Raw genomic sequence first — 21577 nt, 5'->3', positions numbered from 1 at the left:
ACCCTACGTCCTACTTGATTAATATTGATGATATGGGTAGTACAAGAGTAGATCTACCACGAGATCAGAGAGGCTAAACCCTAGAAGCTAGCCTATGGTATGATTGTTTTTTTCGTCCTACGGACTAAAACTCTCCGGTTTATATAGACACCGGAGAGGGCTAGGGTTACACAGAGTCGGTTACAATGGTAGGAGATCTACATATCTGTATCGCCAAGCTTGCCTTCCACGCCAAGGAAAGTCCCTTCCGGACACGGGACGAAGTCTTCAATCTTGTATCTTCATAGTCCAGGAGTCCGGCCGAAGGTATAGTCCGGCCATCCGGACACACCCTAATCCAGGACTCCCTCAGAGTCCCAGATGAGATCATGGGCATGACGAGGAGCTCCGAAATGGTCTGGAGGTAAAGATTGATATATAGGATGATATGGTTGGGACAAGGGGTAAGGCCCACGGGGCTTTAGGTCAGTGCAAAAGGAAGTTTTGCGGAGGTCAGAGACCAGATGCCAGGGACCGTGGTGGCTGGTACTGGAAACAGAGAAGGACTCTTCTTTGCTTTCCAAACCGACTTTGAGGAGGTTTTTTCTCCAAGAAATGACCCTAGGGCTCAACATATAAATAGAGGTGCAGAGCTAGCCCCTAGGGGACACCATGATTCACCAAGCCATGTGCCAGCGCCCCCTCTCCCTCTAGTTCGTCCTCCGTCCTAAGTCTGTTGTGCTTGGCAAAGCCCTGCAAATAGTTTCACCACCACCGTCACCACACCGTCATGATGTCAGAACTCATCTACTACTTCGCATCTCTTGCTGGATCGAGAAGGCGGGGATGTTACCGAGCTGAACGTGTGCTGAATGTAGAGATGTCGTACATTCGGTACTTGATCGGGACAGATCGTGAAGGTGTACGACTACATCGACCGCATTGATAAACGCTTCCTCTTAGCGATCTACAAGGGTATGTAGATGCTTTTCCCCTCTCTTCGTTATGCATCGCCATGGATAGATCTTGCGTGTGCATAGATTTTTTTGTTTTCCATGCAACATTCCCCAACAGTGGCATCATGAGCCAGGTCCATGCGTAGATGATATACACGAGTAGAACACAAAGGAGTTGTGGGCGGTGGTGGTCATATTGCTTACCACCAATGTCTTATTTGATTCGGCGGTATTGTGGGATGAAGCGTTTCAGACCAACCTTACGTATGCACATACATGAGACCGGTTCCACCGACTAACATGCAACTTGTTTTGCATAAAGGTGTGTTGGGGAACGTAGTAATTTCAAAAAAATTCCTACGCACACGCAAGATCATGGTGATGCATAGCAACGAGAGGGGAGAGTGTTGTCTATGTACCCTCGTAGACCGGCAATGGAAGCGTTGACACAACGTAGAGGAAGTAGTCGTACGTCTTCCCGATCCGACCGATCCAAATACCGAACGTACGGCACCTCCGAGTTCTGCACATGTTCAACTCGGTGACGTTCCTCGAGCTCCGATCCAGCAAAACGTTGAGGGAGAGTTCCGTCAGCACGACGGCGTGATGACGGTGATGATGTTCTACCGACGCAGGGCTTCGCCTAAGCACCGCTATGATATGACCGAGGTGGAATATGGTGGAAGGGGGCACCGCACACGGCTAAGGAACGATCACGAAGATCAACTTGTGTGTCATGGGGTGCCCCCTTGCCCCCGTATATAAAGGAGGGAGAGGGGGAGGTGCGGCCGGCCCTAGGGGTGCGCCTGGAGGACTCCTACTCCCACCAGGAGTAGGACTCCCCCCTCTTGCTTTGTTGGAAAAGGAAGGGGGAAGGGAGAAACAGGAAAGGGGGCGCCCCCCCCCTTCCTTGTCCTATTCGGACTAGGGGGAGGGGACGCGCGTCCTGCCCTGTCCGGCCCTCCTCTTCTCCCTTATGGCCCATGTAGGCCCAATAACCCCCGGGGGGTTCCGGTAACCCCTCGGTACCCCGGTAAAATCCCGATTTCATCCGGAATGTTTCCGATATCCAAATATAGGCTTCCAATATATCAATATTTATGTCTCGACCATTTCGAGACTCCTCGTCATGTCCGTGATCACATCCAGGACTCCGAACAACCTTCGGTACATCAAAACACAAAAACCCTAATTACGATCGTCACCGAACTTTAAGCGTACGGACCCTACGGGTTCGAGAACTATGTAGACATGACCGAGACACGTCTCCAGTCAATAACCAATAGTGGAACCTGGATGCTCATATTGGCTCCTACATATTCTACGAAGATCTTTATCGGTCAGACCGCATAACAACATATGTTGTTCCCTTTGTCATCGGTACGTTACTTGCCCGAGATTCGATCGTCGGTATCTTAATACCTAGTTCAATATCGTTACTGGCAAGTCTCTTTACTTGTTCCATAATACATCATCCTGCAACTAACTTATTAGTTGCAATGCTTGCAAGGCTTGAGTGATGTGCATTACCGAGAGGGCCCAGAGATACCTCTCCGACAATCGGAGTGACAAATCCTATTCTTGAAATACTCCAACCCAACAAGTACCTTCAGAGAAACCTGTAGAGCACCTTTATAATCACCCAGTTACGTTGTGACGTTTGGTAGCACACAAAGTGTTCCTCCGGTAAACGGGAGTTGCATAATCTCATAGTCATAAGAACATGTATAAGTTATGAAGAAAGCAATAGCAACAAACTAAACGATCAAGTGCTAAGCTAACGGAATGGATCAAGTCAATCACATCATTCTCCTAATGATGTGATCCCGTTAATCAAATGACAACTCATGTCTACGATTAGGAAACATAACCATCTTTGATCAACGAGCTAGTCAAGTAGAGGCATACTAGTGACACTCTGTTTGTCTATGTATTCACACATGTATTATGTTTCCGGTTAATACAATTCTAGCATGAATAATAAACATTTATCATGATATAAGGAAATAAATAGTAACTTTATTATTGCCTCTAGGGCATATTTCCTTCAGTCTCCCACATGCACTAGAGTCAATAATCTAGATTACACAATAATGATTCTAACACCCATGGAGCCTTGGTGCTGATCATGTTTTGCTCGTGGAAGAGGCTTAGTCAGCGGGTCTGCAACATTCAGATCCGTATGTATCTTGCAAATTTCTATGTCTCCCACTTGGACTAAATCCCGAATGGAATTGAAGCGCGTCTTGATGTGCTTGGTTCTCTTGTGAAATCTGGATTCCTTCGCCAAGGCAATTGCACCAGTATTGTCACAAAAGATTTTCATTGGACCCGATGCACTAGGTATGACACCTAGATCGGATATGAACTCCTTCATCCAGACTCCTTCATTTGCTACTTCCGAAGCAGCTATGTACTCCGCTTCACATGTAGATCCCACCACGACGCTTTGTTTAGAACTGCACCAAGTGACAGCTCCACCGTTCAGTATAAACACGTATCCGATTTGCGATTTAGAATCGTCCGGATCAGTGTCAAAGCTTGCATCAACGTAACCATTTACGATGAGCTCTTTGTCACCTCCATATACGAGAAACATATCCTTAGTCCTTTTCAGGTATTTCAGGATGTTCTTGACCGATGTACAGTGATCCACTCCTGGATTACTTTGGTACCTCCCTGCTAGACTTATAGCAAGGCACACATCAGGTCTGGTACACAGCATTGCATACATGATAGAGCCTATGGCTGAAGCATAGGGAACATCTTTCATTTTCTCTCTATCTTCTGCGGTGGTCGGACATTGAGTCTTACTCAACTTCACACCTTGTAACACAGGCAAGAACCCTTTCTTTGCTTGATCCATTTTGAACTTCTTCAAAACTTTGTCAAGGTATGTGCTTTGTGAAAGTCCAATTAAGCGTCTTGATCTATCTCTATAGATCTTAATGCCCAATATGTAAGCAGCTTCACTGAGGTCTTTCATTGAAAAACTCTTACTCAAGTATCCCTTTATGCTATCCAGAAATTCTATATCATTTCCAATCAATAATATGTCATCCACATATAATATCAGAAATGCTACAGAGCTCCTACTCACTTTCTTGTAAATACAGGCTTCTCCAAAAGTCTGTACAAAATCAAATTCTTTGGTCACACTATCAAAGCGTTTATTCCAACTCCGAGAGGCTTGCACCAGTCCATAAATGGATCGCTGGAGCTTGCACACTTTGTTAGCTCCCTTTGGATCGACAAAACCTTCTGGTTGCATCATATACAACTCTTCTTCCAGAAATCCATTCAGACATGCAGTTTTGACATCCATTTTCCAAATTTCATAATCATAAAATGCGGCAATTGCTAACATGATTCAGACAGATTTAAGCATCGCTACGGGTGAGAAGGTCTCATCGTAGTCAATCCCTTGAACTTGCCGAAAACCTTTTGCAACAAGTCGAGCTTTGTAGACAGTAACATTACCGTCAACGTCAGTCTTCTTCTTGAAGATCCATTTATTCTCAATTGCTTGCCGATCAATGGGCAAATCAACCAAAGTCCACAATTTGTTCTCATACATGGATCCCATCTCAGATTTCATGGCTTCTAGCCATTTTGCGGAATCTGGGCTCACCATCGCTTCTTTATAGTTCATAGGTTCATCATGATCTAGTAGCATGACTTCCAGAACAGGATTACCGTACCACTCTGGTGCGGATCTTACTCTGGTTGATCTACGAGGTTCGGTAGTAACTTGATCTGAAGTTTCATGATCATTATCATTAGCTTCCTCACTAATTGGTGTAGGTGTCACAGAAACCGGTTTCTGTGATGTACTACTTTCCAATAAGGGAGCAGGTACAGTTACCTCATCAAGTTCTACTTTTCTCCCACTCACTTCTTTCGAGAGAAACTCCTTCTCTAGAAAGGATCCATTCTTAGCAACAAAAGTCTTGCCTTCGGATCTGTGATAGAAGGTGTACCCAACAGTTTCCTTTGGGTATCGTATGAAGACACATTTCTCCGATTTGGGTTCGAGCTTATCAGGTTGAAGCTTTTTCACATAAGCATCGCAGCTCCAAACTTTCATAAACGACAACTTTGGTTTCTTGCCAAACCACAGTTCATAAGGCGTCATCTCAATGGATTTTGATGGTGCCCTATTTAACATGAATGCAGCCGTCTCTAAAGCATAACCCCAAAACGATAGCGGTAAATCTGTAAGAGACATCATAGATCACACCATATCTAGTAAAGTATGATTACGACGTTCGGACACACCATTACGCTGTGGTGTTCCGGGTGGCGTGAGTTGCGAAACTATTCCACATTGTTTCAAATGTAGACCAAACTCGTAACTCAAATATTCTCCTCCACGATCAGATCGTAGAAACTTTATTTTCTTGTTATGATGATTTTCAACTTCACTCTGAAATTCTTTGAACTTTTCAAATGTTTCAGACTTATGTTTCATTAAGTAGATATACCCATATCTGCTTAAATTATCTGTGAAGGTGAGAAAATAACGATATCCGCCACGAGCCTCAATATTCATCGGACCACATACATCTGTATGTATGATTTCCAACAAATCCGTTGCTCTCTCCATAGTACCGGAGAACGGCATTTTGGTCATCTTGCCCATGAGGCACGGTTCGCAAGTACCAAGTGATTCATAATCAAGTGATTCCAAAAGTCCATCAGTATGAAGTTTCTTCATGCGCTTTACACCGATATGACCTAAACGGCAGTGCCACAAATAAGTTGCACTATCATTATCAACTCTGCATCTTTTGGTTTCAACATTATGGATATGTGTATCACTACTATCGAGATTCATCAAAAATAGACCACTCTTCAAGGGTGCATGACCATAAAAGATATTACTCATATAAATAGAACAACCATTATTCTCTGATTTAAATGAATAACCGTCTCGCATCAAACAAGATCCAGATATAATGTTCATGCTCAACGCTGGCACCAAATAACAATTATTTAGGTCTAAAACTAATCCCGAAGGTAGATGTAGAGGTAGCGTGCCGACCGCGATCACATCGACTTTGGAACCATTTCCCACACGCATCATCACCTCGTCCTTTGCCAGTGTTCGCTTAATCCGTAGTCCCTGTTTCGAGTTGCAAATGTTAGCAACAGAACCAGTATCAAATACACAGGTGCTACTGCGAGCACTAGTAAGGTACACATCAATAACATGTATATCACATATACCTTTGTTCACCTTGCCATCCTTCTTATCCGCCAAATACTTGGGGCAGTTTCGCTTCCAGAGTCCAGTCTGCTTGTAGTAGAAGCACTCAGTTTCAGGCTTAGGTCCATATTTGGGTTTATTCTCCTGAGCAGTAACTTGCTTACTGTTCTTCTTGAAGTTCCCCTTCTTCTTCCCTTTACCCGTTTTCTTGAAACTGGCGGTCTTGTTGACCATCAACACTTGATGCTCCTTCTTGATTTCTACCTCCGCAGCCTTTAGCATTGCGAAGAGCTCGGGAATTGTCTTATCCATCCCTTGCATGTTATAGTTCATCACAAAGCTCTTGTAGCTTGGTGGCAGTGATTGAAGAACTCTGTCAATGACACTATCAACAGGAAGATTAACTCCCAGTTGAGTCAAGTGATTATGATACCCAGACATTTTGAGTATATGTTCACTCACAGAACTATTCTCCTCCATCTTGCAGCTATAGAATTTATTGGAGACTTCATATCTCTCAATCCGGGCATTTGCTTGAAATATTAACTTCAACTCCTGGAACATCTCATATGCTCCATGACGTTCAAAACGTCGTTGAAGTCCCGATTCTAAGCCGTAAAGCATGGCACACTGAACTATCGAGTAGTCATCAGCTTTGCTCTGCTAGACGTTCATAACATCTCGTGTTGCTCCAGCAGCAGGCCTGGCACCTAGCGGTGCTTCCAGGACGTAATTCTTCTGTGCAGCAATGAGGATAATCCTCAAGTTACGGACCCAGTCCGTGTAATTGCTACCATCATCTTTCAACTTTGCTTTCTCAAGGAACGCATTAAAATTCAACGGAACAACAGCACGGGCCATCTATCTACAATCAAACATAGACAAGCAAGATACTATCAGGTACTAAGTTCATGATAAATTTAAGTTCAATTAATCATATTACTTAAGAACTCCCACTTAGAAAGACATCCCTCTAATCTTCTAAGTGATCACGTGATCCAAATCAACTAAACCATAACTGATCATCACATGAAATGGAGTAGCTTTCAATGGTGAACATCAATATGTTGATCATATCTACTATATGATTCACGCTCGACCTTTCGATCTCAGTGTTCCGAGGCCATATCTGCATATGCTAGGCTCGTCAAGTTTAACCTGAGTATTCTGCGTGTGCAAAACTGGCTTGCACCCGTTGTAGATGGACGTAGAGCTTATCACGTGGTGTCTGGGCACGACGAACTTTGGCAACGGTGCATACTCAGGGAGAACACTTTTATCTTGAAATTTAGTGAGAGATCATCTTATAATGCTACCGTCAATCAAAGCAAGATAAGATGCATAAAAGAAAAACATCACATGCAATCAATATAAGTGATATGATATGGCCATCATCATCTTGTGCTTGTGATCTCCATCTCCGAAGCACCGTCATGATCACCATCGTCACCGGCGCGACACCTTGATCACCATCGTAGCATCGTTGTCGTCTCACCAATCTTATGCTTCCACGACTATCGCTACCGCTTAGTGATAAAGTAAAGCATTACAGCGCAATTGCATTGCATACAATAAAGCGACAACCATATGGCTCCTGCCAGTTGCCGATAACTCGGTTGCAAAACATGATCATCTCATACAATAAAATTTAGCATCATGTCTTGACCATATCACATCACAACATGCCCTGAAAAAACAAGTTAGATGTCCTCTACTTTGTTGTTGCAAGTTTTACATGGCTGCGTGCAAGGACCGGGCGTAGCCACACTTGGTTCAACTAAAGTTGGAGAAACTGACACCCGCCAGCCACTTGTGTGCAAAGCACATCGGTAGAACCAGTCTCGCGTAAGCGTACGCGTAATGTCGGTCCGGGCCGCTTCATCCAACAATACCACCGAACCAAAGTATGACATGCTGGTAAGCAGTATGACTTATATCGCCCACAACTCACTTGTGTTCTACTCGTGCACAACATCAACGCATAAAACCTAGGCTCGGATGCCACTGTTGGGGAACGTAGTAATTTCAAAAAAATTCCTACGCACACGCAAGATCATGGTGATGCATAGAAACGAGAGGGGAGAGTGTTGTCTACGTACCCTCGTAGACCGGCAATGGAAGCGTTGACACAACGTAGAGGAAGTAGTCGTACGTCTTCCCGATCCGATCCAAGTACCGAATGTACGTCACCTCCGAGTTTTGCACACGTTCAACTCGGTGACGTCCCTCGAGCTTCGATCCAGCAAAACGTTGAGGTAGAGTTTCATCAGCACGACGGCGTGATGACGGTGATGATGTTCTACCGACACAGGGCTTCGCCTAAGCACCGCTATGATATGACCGAGGTGGAATATGGTGGAAGGGGGCACCGCACACGGCTAAGGAACGATCACGAAGATCAACTTGTGTGTCATGGGGTGCCCCCTTGCCCCCTTATATAAAGGAGGGAGAGGGCGAGGTGCGGCCGGCCCTAGGGGTGCGCCTGGAGGAGTCCTACTCCCACCGGGAGTAGGACTCCCCCCCTCTTGCTTTGTTGGAAAAGGAAGGGGGAAGGGGGAAAGAGGAAAGGGGGGCGCCGCCCCCCCTTCCTTGTCCTATTTGGACTAGGGGGGAGGGGGCGCACGGCCTGCCCTGGCCGGCCCTCCTCTTCTCCCTTATGGCCCATGTAGGCCCAATAACCCCCGAGGGGTTCCGGTAACCCCCCGGTACTCCGGTAAAATCCCGATTTCACCCGGAACGTTTCCGATATCCAAATATAGGCTTCCAATATATCAATCTTTATGTCTCAACCATTTCGAGACTCCTCGTCATGTCTGTGATCACATCCGGGACTCCAAACAACCTTCGGTACATCAAAACACAAAAACCCTAATTACGATCGTCACCGAACTTTAAGCGTGCGGACCCTACGGGTTCGAGAACTATGTAGACATGACCGAGACACGTCTCCGGTCAATAACCAATAGCGGAACCTGGATGCTCATATTGGCTCCTACATATTCTATGAAGATCTTTATCGGTCAGGCCGCATAACAACATACATTGTTCCCTTTGTCATCGGTATGTTACTTGCCCGAGATTCGACCGTCGGTATCTTAATACCTAGTTCAATCTCGTTACTGGCAAGTCTCTTTACTCGTTCTGTAATACATCATCCTGCAACTAACTTATTAGTTGCAATGCTTGCAAGGCTTGAGTGATGTGCATTACCGAGAGGGCCCAGAGATACCTCTCCGACAATCGGAGTGACAAATCCTAATCTCGAAATACTCCAACCCAACAAGTACCTTCAGAGACACCTGTAGAGCACCTTTATAATCACCCAGTTACGTTGTGACGTTTGGTAGCACACAAAGTGTTCCTCCGATAAACGGGAGTTGCATAATCTCATAGTCATAGGAACATGTATAAGTTATGAAGAAAGCAATAGCAACAAACTAAACGATCAAGTGCTAAGCTAACGGAATGGGTCAAGTCAATCACATCATTCTCCTAATGATGTGATCCCGTTAATCAAATGACAACTCATGTCTATGGTTAGGAAACATAACCATCTTTGATCAACGAGCTAGTCAAGTAGAGGCATACTAGTGACACTCTGTTTGTCTATGTATTCACACATGTATTATGTTTCCGGTTAATACAATTCTAGCATGAATAATAAACATTTATCATGATATAAGGAAATAAATAATAACTTTATTATTGCCTCTAGGGCATATTTCTTTCAAGGTGGTCAAAGGGTGTCTATTTCTCCCACTTTAGTTGAATCTAATTTGACTACGGCGGTTCTTGCAGAAGGTTAAAAGGCAACTTGGTAAACACCGTTCTGGTTTTGCATAGGTAATAACGGCAGGGTATATTGTGATGTGATATGGTCACGACGTGATTTGATATGTGTTGATGTATGAGATGATCATGTTTTGTAATAAGTTCATGACTTGCATGTCGATGAGTACGACAACCGGCAGGAGCCTTGGGGTTGTCTTTAATTATTGTATGAACTGCGTGTCAATCACTAAGCACCATGTAATTGCTTTACTTTATTGCTATACCTTAGCAATAGTTGTAGAAGCAATGTTTGGCGAGACGACCCCGACGCAACGATGGAGGTCAAGGTGGCACATCGGTGATGATGGAGATCATGCTGATGCTTTGGAGATGGAGATCAAAAGCATAAGATGGTGATGGCCATATCATGTCACGTATTTTGATTGCATGTGATGTTTATCCTTTATGCATCTTATTTTGCTTAGAACGACGGTAGCATTATAAGATGATCCCTTCACTTAATTTCAAGATAAAAGTGTTCTCCCTGAGTATGCACCGTTGCTAAAGTTCGTTGTTTTGAAGCACCTTGTGGTGATCGGGTGTGATAGACTCTATGTTCACATACAACGGATGTAAGCCAGTTTTGCACATGCAGAATATTTGGGTTAAACTTGATGAGCCTACCATGTACAGGCATGGTCTCGAAACACTAGAGACTAAAAGGTCGAGCTGAGTCATATAGTAGATATGATCAACATAGAGATGTTCACCATTGAAGACCGCCCCATCTCACATGATGATCGGACATGGGTTAGTTGATTTGGATCATGTATCACTTAGACAACATAAGGGATGTTGATTTAAGTGGGAGTTCATTAGTAATTTTATTATTTTAACTAAAAAATTATCATCAACTTAGTCTTAATAGTTTTTGCATATCTATGTTGTAGATCAATGGCCCGTGCTTCCGTTCCCTTGAATTTTAATGCGTTCCTAGAGAAGCTAAGTTGAAAGATTATGGTAGCAACTACACGGACTGGGTCCGTAACTTGAGGATTATCCTCATTGCTACATAGAAGAATTATGTCCTTGATGCACCGCTAGGTGACAGACCTGCTGCACGAGCTGATGCAGATGTTATGAACGCCTGGCATGCTTGATCTGATGACTACTCGATAGTTTAGTGTGCCATGCTTTACAGTTTAGAACCGGGACTCCAAAGATGTTTGAAACGCCACACATCATATGATATGTTCCAAGAGCTGAAGTTGATATTTCAAGATAATGTCCGGGTTGAGAGATATGAAGTCTCCAACAAGTTCTATAGTTGTAGGATGGAGGAGAACAGTTCTGTCAGTGAACACATACTCAAAATGTCTAGTGAAAACATATGACATTGTAGTGCCAATCTGAATGACAGAAGGGAGATGATCAAAAATGGGTTTGGATAAACAAGTGGCAAGAGTATATGGGAATTTTAGTATCCAAGAGTCAAAGAAGCACCAGTCAAGTTTTTCCAACAGAGGGGCCTCTTGCATGTTACTCCAAGACTCCAAGTGAACTTTCTTCCTTTTAAGGGTATTTCCACTAATCCCAGAGAACTTATGGCAACATTTAAATTCATCATGTCTTGGATATCCCCCCCCCCCCCCCCCCCAAGTAGCGCCAAGTAAATCTCTGCAAGCATTTGTATTTCTTCAAGCCAGTTGATAAATTCAGATCTCCTAGCATCTTGACATGGTCCATATAAATTAGGGAGTATCCAAGAATCTCCACTATGGAAGAAATGAACTTGATTGGAAGAGCAAATTGGCTGGATGCTCCCACGAAGGGAACACAATCAAATTTGTTTATTCTCTTAGGACAAGATTTTTTTAGAAAGGCAGATCCGATCAATTACTTTTTTGTTTCTTGGAGGCAAATGATATCACAATTTTTTCCTCAATTTTATTTGCCAGAGCCAGCCATTTAGCTTCGTCCCCCATGCCCCTAATTTTATTTGAGTACATGCTACTTGCACAATCATAATAGATTTTGATATTAAATTATAGGCAGCTTCATCCACGTATATTCTTGTTAGATATTTTCATGACCATTTAGCTCAAGATTTGAACCACAAATCGTTCAGAAAAGGAACAAGCACGCCACTTTATTAAACTTCAGACCTGTGAGTGTTGAGGATGCCATTTCTGAGAGCTTGATGGTTTGGGAGATGGCACATAGGGCTTTAGTGGGTGAATCCCCATCTGATCTTCTTCTTCCTTCTTCTGGCTAGTTCCTGAAGGTTGTGGAACGAGTTGGAGAGTCCTAGGTGTCATCTCCAAAATCATCAAACTCTCAGAAATGACACCCTCAACACTCAAATGTGTCTTTGTTTTCTTTCTTCAACGGTTTATGGTTTAAATCTTGAGCTAAATGGTCCATAAAATATCTAACATTAATACCAGAGCTGCGTCGAGTTGAGCCGGCGTGCTCTTGCAGGGGTTACACAATTCCATATACACTTGCCGACATAATTTCTGTGATTGATGAGATTGCTTGTACAACGCTTAGAAGCGAACAAAGGTATGCTCGCTTGCTGTTTTGTTCTCTGTTGCACACTGGGATCCCTCCCCAGCTAGGCCATCTAGTAAATTTTTGGAGCAACATTGTATGAGATATGTACAACTATATCGTACAAGAGAGGGGCTGGCGGGCTGTCATGTGTTTAGAAACGAGGCATATCATTTCATTACCATAAAACAATATAATTAGGATATATTAATTAGACCATCTTAAGACCAACTTACCTTATTAAAAAATTGTACATTATGGGATTTAAAATATATAATGAAAAATTGAACGGCAGCATGTCATCAATCACTTGTCATTGTTCCGGCCGGTCGATGATGCATTAGTTGAATACAAATTTCTTGATCTCCTTCATATATAATTTGAAACAAAATTGATGGCAAGCTCAAACGTGTAGAGAAAAGACCAACTCATACATCAAACTATAGAAACTAATACTTTATTTGTTCCAAATAAACCAGCGACACTTATTTTAAGACAGAGGGAGTATAAAGACTTCTAACTAGTCTTGGTTGCGTGGACGATTAGGATAGGTGAAGGCCTCGACAACTTCCGCCAGTCACATAAGAGGGTCTTTGGCGGTGATGGCCATATCATCCATCACCTCCGCCAACCCATCGATGTTGGCTTGGTCAAAGGCAGGGCCGGGCTCTGAATTTGAAGGGCGTGTGTTCAAAATTTTAAAGGTGAACAATTATTTTCAAAGTACTAATTTTTATAAGTAATGCTCATCAATTTTTTTTCATAATTTACAGAGATTATCACATTGCAAATTGCATACAATATAAATGTATTAAGCTACTTACTAATAACTTCGAATAATCCTGAATCTCTCATGTCTCAGCAACCCATGTGAATTCACCGCAAAGTGCAAACAACAATCAAATTTCAATATGCTGAAATAGGAAGTGTAAACAAATATAAGGCCTTTTAGACCACTACTTTCTCAGCTCTGACCACCACCCGTGGGGGAGCCACCGTAGCGGGGACCTGCGTCGTAGTCGTCTTCGTCATCGCTGTGGCGATCTACGTCATCCGGCCCCCTCGAAATCAGATCCGACGGCCGTAGAGGGGATAGAAGCGGGCAATGTGATCGGTCGGGCGAGCGCTAGCATTTTTCATAGAAACCGTGCGGTTTTGTTTAAGACTAGCCACAATGAAAGTAACTTCAGCAGTAACATCGAGTCCAACTCAGCAAATTTGTTTATGTGGCAATGAGTTAATGAGGAGAGAGGTAGTAGTAGTAACTTAGCTAGTTACCGTAACATCACATGTCCCAATGCAATATGAGTCTATAACCTAATAAATGAAGCTATGCATGTTACCACACTTATGTTACTACCCATTATGAAGATAGTAATATGGTCTAGAAATACGTGTGTTACTAATGTATGTTACTCTTCATTGTGGCTAGTCTAAACGTTGCTGTAATGCATAGGCCAAATTCATTCGGACACCAAGTGGCTATCGTCACGTCGATTCTTGCGTTAAGAAAAGCAGAGAGGAGTTGGTTGGGCGCTCGTGCCGGGCCTGGGAGTGAATGCCGACGGGGCAGCGGTTGATGGCGGCATGTGCGTTGCGCGGGTGCAGGGGAAGCTGAGGGGTAGTTGGCATGCGCGCTCCGAGCGTCGTCGCGCCCGCGCATCAAAATCCCAACGACGCGGTGCCACGGGCAGATCGCTACTACCGGGCAGGGGCAGCAGCGCAACAAAGCGATGACACGCGGCTGCTAAACCCACCGCAGGCGGAGGGACCGAGAGGCGCGGGGGAGCGGAGCCCAGAGCGCGCGCGAGAGAGGGAGCGGGGATGGCGTCGGCGGGCGTGGTGGCCGCGGCGGCGGTGGTGGCGGCGCTGGCGGCCTTCTGCGCGACGGACCCGCTGCGGCTGGGCTCCATGGCCGACTTCCCGGGCTTCGACGCGCTCCCCGTGGAGCTCCCGGACGCGGCCGAGATGCCCCCGCACGCGGACGCCGCGGAGCGGCTGCGCGGCGCCGAGATCCGGTTCCGCGGCGAGGTGCAGGGCCCCGAGAGCGTCGCCTTCGACCCGCTCGGCCGCGGGCCCTACACGGGCGTCGCCGACGGCCGCGTCCTCGTCTGGGACGGCGCCCGCTGGGCCTACTTCGCGCACGCCTCCCCCGCCTGGACCGCCGAGCGCTGCGGCGGGCCCAAGGCGTCCCCCATGGAGTACCTCAAGGACGAGCACGTCTGCGGCCGCGCGCTCGGCATCCGGTTCGACAAGCGCAACGGGGACCTCTACATCGCCGACGCCTACTTCGGCCTCTCCAAGGTCGGGCCCGAGGGCGGGCTGGCCACGCCGCTCGCCACGGAGGCCGAGGGCGTGCGCTTCAACTTCACCAACGACCTCGACCTCGACGCCGACGGCAACGTCTACTTCACCGACAGCAGCGTCCTCTACCAGAGAAGGTCCGTGTTGCCACCCAGATTGCCTTCTTGTTTCATCAGTTTCATCTTTCATGTCAGCTTACTACTGGTTGCAGTTGACATATCTGATATCTGTACTGTATATCCATTGCCTCACTCGTTAGTAAACTTGAGTTTTGAGTAGACCTCAGGACCCCTATCCACTGAACAACTGCTAACTGAAAACACTAGGACCCTGTTTTTTCTTTTGATGGAAAACACTAGGGCCCTGTAATTTGACAGGTAAAGGGGTGAGTGAAATAGCTGTAGACACCATGGTATCATCTGTTGATTGTTGAATGTCGGCTACATAAGTAGTACTCCCTCCGGTCCTTTTTAGTCCGCACATTAGCTTTGACTGAAGTCAAAGTTTGCTAAGTTTGACCAAATTTATATTAGAAAATATTAACATCTATAACATCTAATAAATATAATATAAAAATATATTCCGAGATGGATCTAATAATAAATGTGTTGTTATGTGAATGTTAATAATTTTTTGTATAAACTTGGTCAAAGTTGGATAAGATTGACTTCAGACAAGCCTAATATGCAGAGTAAAAAGGACCGGAGGGAGTATACTGATATCTCTATGAGAAAGTTTGGCTACTTTTGGTAAAACAATTTGCATCTTGCTTAAAAGCGAATGCACCATAATGCACGTAAGGGTGGTAAACTTTCTTGTATTTTAATATACTCCTCAATTGAACTTTATACTAACACATCAATACCCAAATAGTAATATTCGTCAATTGAACTTTATACTAACACATCACTACCAAATAGATATATTCCTCAATCGAACTGTATACTAGCAATTTAAGCTCGAGTACGTAAATGTCAAAAAATGTCTTATACTATTAAGTTACAGAGGTAGTAGTATCTTATGAGAAATTTTGATATCTTTTTCATAATAATTTGCATCGTGCTTAAAATCGGACTTGCCAGATTGCCTTCTCCTCTCCTCAGTTTCATATCATCGTATTGGTTGGACTGGCACATATTTGCTATGCTGTATCCATTGCCTCATTCGTTAGTAAACTTGAGTTTTGAGTAGACCTCAGGACCCTATCCACTGAACAACTGCCAACTGAAAACACTAGGACCCTGTAACTGAAAACACTAGCGATCCTATCCACTGAACAACTGCTAACCATGGTAGTATCATCTGTTGATTGATGGAGGTCGACTACATGAATAGTAGTCATATCTTTATGAGAAAGTTTGGCTACTTTTAGTAATAATTTGTATCCTGCTGAAAAGCGAATGCACCACAATGGACGTCAGTGTGGGTGCACCGCATACTTTCTTGTATTTTAATATTTCCTAATATTCCTCAATTGAACTTTATACTAACAAAATCACTACCCAAATAGTAATATTCCTCAACTGAACTGTGTGCTAGCAATTGAAGGGTTTGATTGCTGTGAAAAACCATACCTTTAGTAACTCCGCTCCACATGAGGCACAGAGTAAATGTGCGAGCTGTTCTCGTTTTCCTGCTTTATAGTTTCTTTGTGACGATTTTCGGGTAGACTGAGAGGCGTTAAGCTGGACTTCTTGATCGTGTAGAGGTGCAGCAACTAATTATTAGTGCGTCCATTCATTTGCAGGCATTTCATGCAGTTGGTTTTCTCTGGAGATGCCTCTGGGAGGCTCTTGAAATACAATCCCGAAACAAAGGAGACAACAGTCCTTCACCGCAACCTCCAGTTTCCCAACGGAGTGAGCTTAAGCAAGGATGGCTCGTTCTTCGTCTTCTGTGAAGGATCTCGTGGAAGGTCTATACACTCTTCCCTCCATTTGGTTCAGGATTTCATACATGTATACTTGAAATTAGTCACTGATTATTGTGTCCTTATCCAAACAGGTTGAGCAGATACTGGCTGAAAGGTGAGAAGGCAGGCACCGTCGATCTCTTCGCCATCCTGCCTGGGTTCCCGGACAACGTGAGGACCAACGACAAGGGCGAATTCTGGGTGGCAATCCATTGCCGACGCAGCGCATACGCCCGGCTCTTGAGTCGCCGCGTCCAGCTCAGAAAGTTCTTGCTCAGCCTCCCGATCCCCGCCAAGTATCACTACCTGATGCAAATCGGCGGCAATCTGCACGCGCTCATCATCAAGTACAGCCCTGAAGGCGAGGTGCTTGACATCTTGGAGGACACTAAAGGGCAGGTGGTGAGAGCTGTGAGCGAAGTGGAGGAGAAGGATGGCAAGCTCTGGATAGGATCTGTTCTCATGCCCTTCATTGCCGTCTTTGACTACGCCAAGGAATCCTAAGCCGCCCTTTTGCCGGGATACATGGGTAAGAGAGTATGAAATCCACGAACGCCGCTGCACACTATTGCTTCATCCAAATAAATCTAGTGTTGGAAGCAACCTAGAATTGCTTGATGTTTCAGCCTTTTCCTAGTAGCAACTGTAACTCACTGACATTTTAGTTTGTCCCTGGGATCTTTCAGAGTTCATATTTGTTAAGCGTGTTCCTCTTTTCCGTTTGTTTCATAAGTTTCAATTTCTGGTTGTTCAATTAAGAATATGCATCCCAAAAAATGTTTTGTTTCATAAGTTTCAATTTCTGGTTGTTCAATTAAGAATATGCATCCCAAAAAAATGTTCAAAATATGCACTTAAATGTACTGTAATTGGTTATGCTAATCTGACAGAAATTCAAGCAGGGATCATCAAAAGTTTGGTGCCACAGGAAAGAAACAGAGTGGATGGATTGTTTTTCTTCAGAAACAGAGTGCAGAGCAATCCTCAGGGAATATTCCTAAGGACTACAATCCTCCGAATCAAACAGGCTATGAAGGGAAAGTTCGCAAGGAACCAATTCCTCCACACACACAAAAAAGAACCTATGACATTCCTTTGAATCAAAGGAGCCTTGAACAGTGTCACAAGCAGATATGCAGACAAAGCGAGCGTATCATGAGCTCCCATGATTCGCAGCTGCACTATAGCAGTCTAAAAAGTACTCCACCGGGTAGGGTGCATCACATTGGCAAATGGTAATCTTATCTTTGGTGGCCATTAGGCCCGTGTAATCCCTTCAAAAGATTTGCCACTAGCACTATAATACCACTACGAGTAGGTTGTTTGACCACGAGTGCCATGCAGGCAATTCCATTGCACAATTGGCAGCATATGCTGCTCGATGATCAGGAGTTCAGGACCACGCTGTTCCTCTCTCCAAAGCCAAGCAATTCCACTGGCCCATCACGAATCCATCCATCCTAAAAGCAGCGACACAACAAAGCCAAGATCGCACGCACGTGTCCACGATCGCCTGCTGTACCACGATGCTAACCTAACTAAACTAACACACCTGACGACGAGACGGGGCAAATCTTTTCCACGCGCACGCAACGCGACAGTGGGCACAGGGAACACACGCACTCGACGCGACGGAGAAGAAGAGGAGGACGCCGACGTGACGTCGCCGTTGCAGCTGGCCGACTCGGCCGTCGACGAGCGCGGCTACCGGCGCGCGGAGGAGGCGCGGGAGCTGGAGCGGGAGGAGTTGGAGCGCCAGAACCCGGCGCCGTAGAGGCGGGAGGCCATGATCTCGCGCTCGAACTCAGACGCCGCCTCGGCCGCCTCCTCCTCGCGCCTCGCCCCGGCCTCGGCCTCGTCCGCCTCCAGCGCGTCCGCGGCCGCGAACATGGCCTTGGTGCTCCCGGACAGCGACGCCGACCCGCTGCCGCCGCGCCGCCGGCGCCGCCTCTGCCTGGCCCGCCGCGCGAGGTCGGCCGGCAGCCGGACCGCGACGAGCAGCACGACCTCCAGCAGCGCCATGGGGCAGCAGCAGCACACCGCCGCGCAGTCCGCCGCCGCCTGCCCCGCCGCCTCGCCCCCGCACCCCGGCCGCGGCCCGCGCTCCCGCTCCCGCCCCGCCTCCTTCTCCTCCCCGCCTTCGCGGCCGGAGCCGGAGCCGCCCTCCCGCATCTGCCGCTCCACCCCGGCCCCGACCCTCAACGCGCCGACCCGGGTCGCTGGCGGCGAGAGAGACTCCACCGTGGGCGGCCGCGCGGTTGTCGGATCGGTTATGTAGAGGAGGGCGGTTGGTGCGGGGTGGAGGCGGCGACGATGGCGTGAGCGTGGCGTGTAGCGGCGGGGCGAGGAGAAAAAATCAAACCGCAATTTTCTACTGCCTCACGCGGCCTGCAGTTATGTCCTGCTATTTATCCCCTGCTGTTTTTTTTGTGGATACTGTTTTTTTTTTTCTTGGAAGGTTGTTCCCTGCTGTTTTTTTTAATCCCTACTGTTTTTTATGATGTTTTTCGGAAATGTTAACGCCCACACGTGTGGGCGTTTGCACATCGCCCACACGCCTCCGTCACCATTCATTTTGCCACGTATGAATAGATGACATCAGCAAAATATTTTTTGGTTTTCGGCTTAAAAATGTTGTATCTCCTAAATAAAAAAGCGAACTAAAAATCCGTTTTCACCATTAAATCCGTCTCGACGAGTTCTTCAAAACTAGACCCCAAGTTGATATGTTTCGATGAATTTTTTTTTTGCCAGAAGTTGCCACGATGTTTACACTGCAGTTGCCATAGGGCTTAAACTAAAGTTGTCATGTGGCAATTTTAGTTTGTAGATCATGGCAATTTTAGTATTTTGATGATGGCAACTCCAGTACTTTGACCATGAAAATTATTTTTTGTATGAACCATGGCAATTTTACGTGCATGTATCATGGCAATTTTAGTTTATGGTTCATGGCAAGTCTAGTTTCTTAATTCCCTGTTTTATAAATGTCAAAATTTACTTTTAAATGTAGAAAAAAATAGCTGAAACATATCATGGCAATTTCAGTGTAAACATCATGGCAATTCATATGCAATACACATGGCAACTTTTAATCAAAAAAAATTCATTAAAACATATCAACATGGGATCTAGTTTCGAAGATCTCATCACGAGGGATTTAATGGTGAAAAAGGATTTTCAATCGGATTTTTCGTTTAAGAGATAAAAGATTTTAAAAACTGAAAATCCAAAAAGATTCCTACATGCATGCATGCGATGACGTGGCAATCTGTTTACATTAGAGACGTGATGCGTCTCCCTTCCTACTGTTAGGAATTAATTAATTAGGTTAATTAACTATTAATCACTGCTATATCGGTGCCACTTTTGGCAACTGCCTCCTTTTGTAACCGCCTTGTAAACTGGGTATAAATACCCCAATCTTCAATCAATAGAATAACAGTTCATTCATATACATATGTTTCCATTCGCTCCTCTCTCTCTTGATTCTATCTAACACGTTATCAGCACGCTCGTGACCGAGAGCGTTTTGGCCACACGAAGAAAGCGACGGGGAGGCGGCGTAACAGCGGCGAGGTGCCGAGGGCTTTCTCACGCATCTGGAGGCAAAACGGCTTGCGCGCGACGCTCGCCCGGCGACAGAGTCTCAGAGTCAGGCGACGAATGGCGCCATCCTCGGCAAGGAAAGATGAAACAACTCCAACGATCCACATCTCCGTCGATCTTCAACACTGGACTCCAAACACATCACTGCCCTAGACAAATAGAGAAATTGATGTCAAATAAGATTATCCACCACTATTGTGAGGTCTACATCTTGTCAGTTTTACAAGATAATTACCTTCAAAGTGCTCTTCCAAATATTAATAATAGATCTGACTACCTCAAGATATCATAAGGTAATATTGGCATCTACTACAAAATTTTGCAGACTATCCACTATTACTGCAAGATCTACGTGTTGTCACTCTGACAGATGATTACTTTCAAAGTGATTTTCTTAAATATAGCATAACATAAGGTAATAGAGATATGAACATCTACTGACAAAAGTCAGACTATGTTTTCTATTACTGCGAGATCTACACTGCATCCGGTGATTATCTTCAAAGTGTTATCCTATATATATTGAGGTCTACACATATGACTATATAGCATCAGCTATCTTAAAAATTTGCTACTCTGGAGCAATTGGTGTTGTTCACTAAAATATGTTACTCTCATAGTAACAAATAGTAATGCATGGTCATTACATGTTGAATTTTTTTTCTACTACTATCATTATTTAAGCCTCATTTTGATTGAATAAGTTGTAGAAAATTATGCAGATATGTGCATACCCCGATGATGGTCTTCAATTACATTGGTTAAATGCATGGCAGTGAAGCCTATTTCATTATTTCTAATTATAGTGTCGTCCATCTATCAAGATGGACACTATAATTTAGAGCAACTCTCGAGTTTCTCAAACGCGATTGTAAGGTCCACATCACATTGTGGTTATACTTTAATAGTGACTAACCAATGTTAAACATGCAAAGTATATGTTTTTGACATTGACTTTAAAGTCATACATTTTGTCAAGAATGAAGTCTAAAATATTAGCAACGATTTTATCACATGCGTTGTATTGAAGGCTACACCCAGGTTCACCAAGGATCACCTTGGACATGATTAATCCTAGAAGTAAATTAAATAAATGCATGAGCATTTCATGTAACACATGACTGGCATTTCCAAATGCTCTAAATTCATGTTAGGCAGGAGTATTTATTTTAAGATGATTCATGACATCGGTCATAGTATCCACATGTGGCATTGTTGCCACCATAACCCCACGTTGGAAAAATGACATGGCTATTCTATAAATAGCCAAATATGTACATATGC

At 44.8% G+C, this 21577-nt stretch overlaps 2 protein-coding genes across 2 annotated transcripts; one reads left to right on the top strand and one right to left on the bottom strand.

The window, feature by feature from the left end:
* Positions 1 to 14040: 14040 nt before the first annotated feature.
* LOC147972923 (protein STRICTOSIDINE SYNTHASE-LIKE 3-like) lies at positions 14041 to 17402 on the top strand. The gene is made up of 3 exons (XM_087521751.1): positions 14041 to 14909; positions 16520 to 16687; positions 16777 to 17402. Exons 1-3 carry the CDS (start codon positions 14293 to 14295, stop codon positions 17186 to 17188), a joined length of 1197 nt encoding a protein of 398 aa, XP_087377877.1. The 5' UTR covers positions 14041 to 14292; the 3' UTR covers positions 17189 to 17402.
* A 197-nt stretch (positions 17403 to 17599) lies between these two features.
* On the bottom strand, positions 17600 to 19071 carry LOC147972922 (uncharacterized). The gene has a single exon (XM_087521752.1). The coding sequence runs from the start codon at positions 18854 to 18856 to the stop codon at positions 18389 to 18391; it is 468 nt and encodes a 155-aa protein (XP_087377878.1). The 5' UTR covers positions 18857 to 19071; the 3' UTR covers positions 17600 to 18388.
* Positions 19072 to 21577: the final 2506 nt, after the last annotated feature.

Source organism: Triticum urartu, chromosome 5A (assembly GCF_056163025.1).
Source record: "Triticum urartu cultivar PI428250 chromosome 5A, HENAU_Tu73, whole genome shotgun sequence".
NCBI lineage: Eukaryota > Viridiplantae > Streptophyta > Magnoliopsida > Poales > Poaceae > Triticum > Triticum urartu.
Note: the sequence above shows the minus strand (reverse complement) of the source record. Positions and strands in the feature narration are given on the sequence as shown.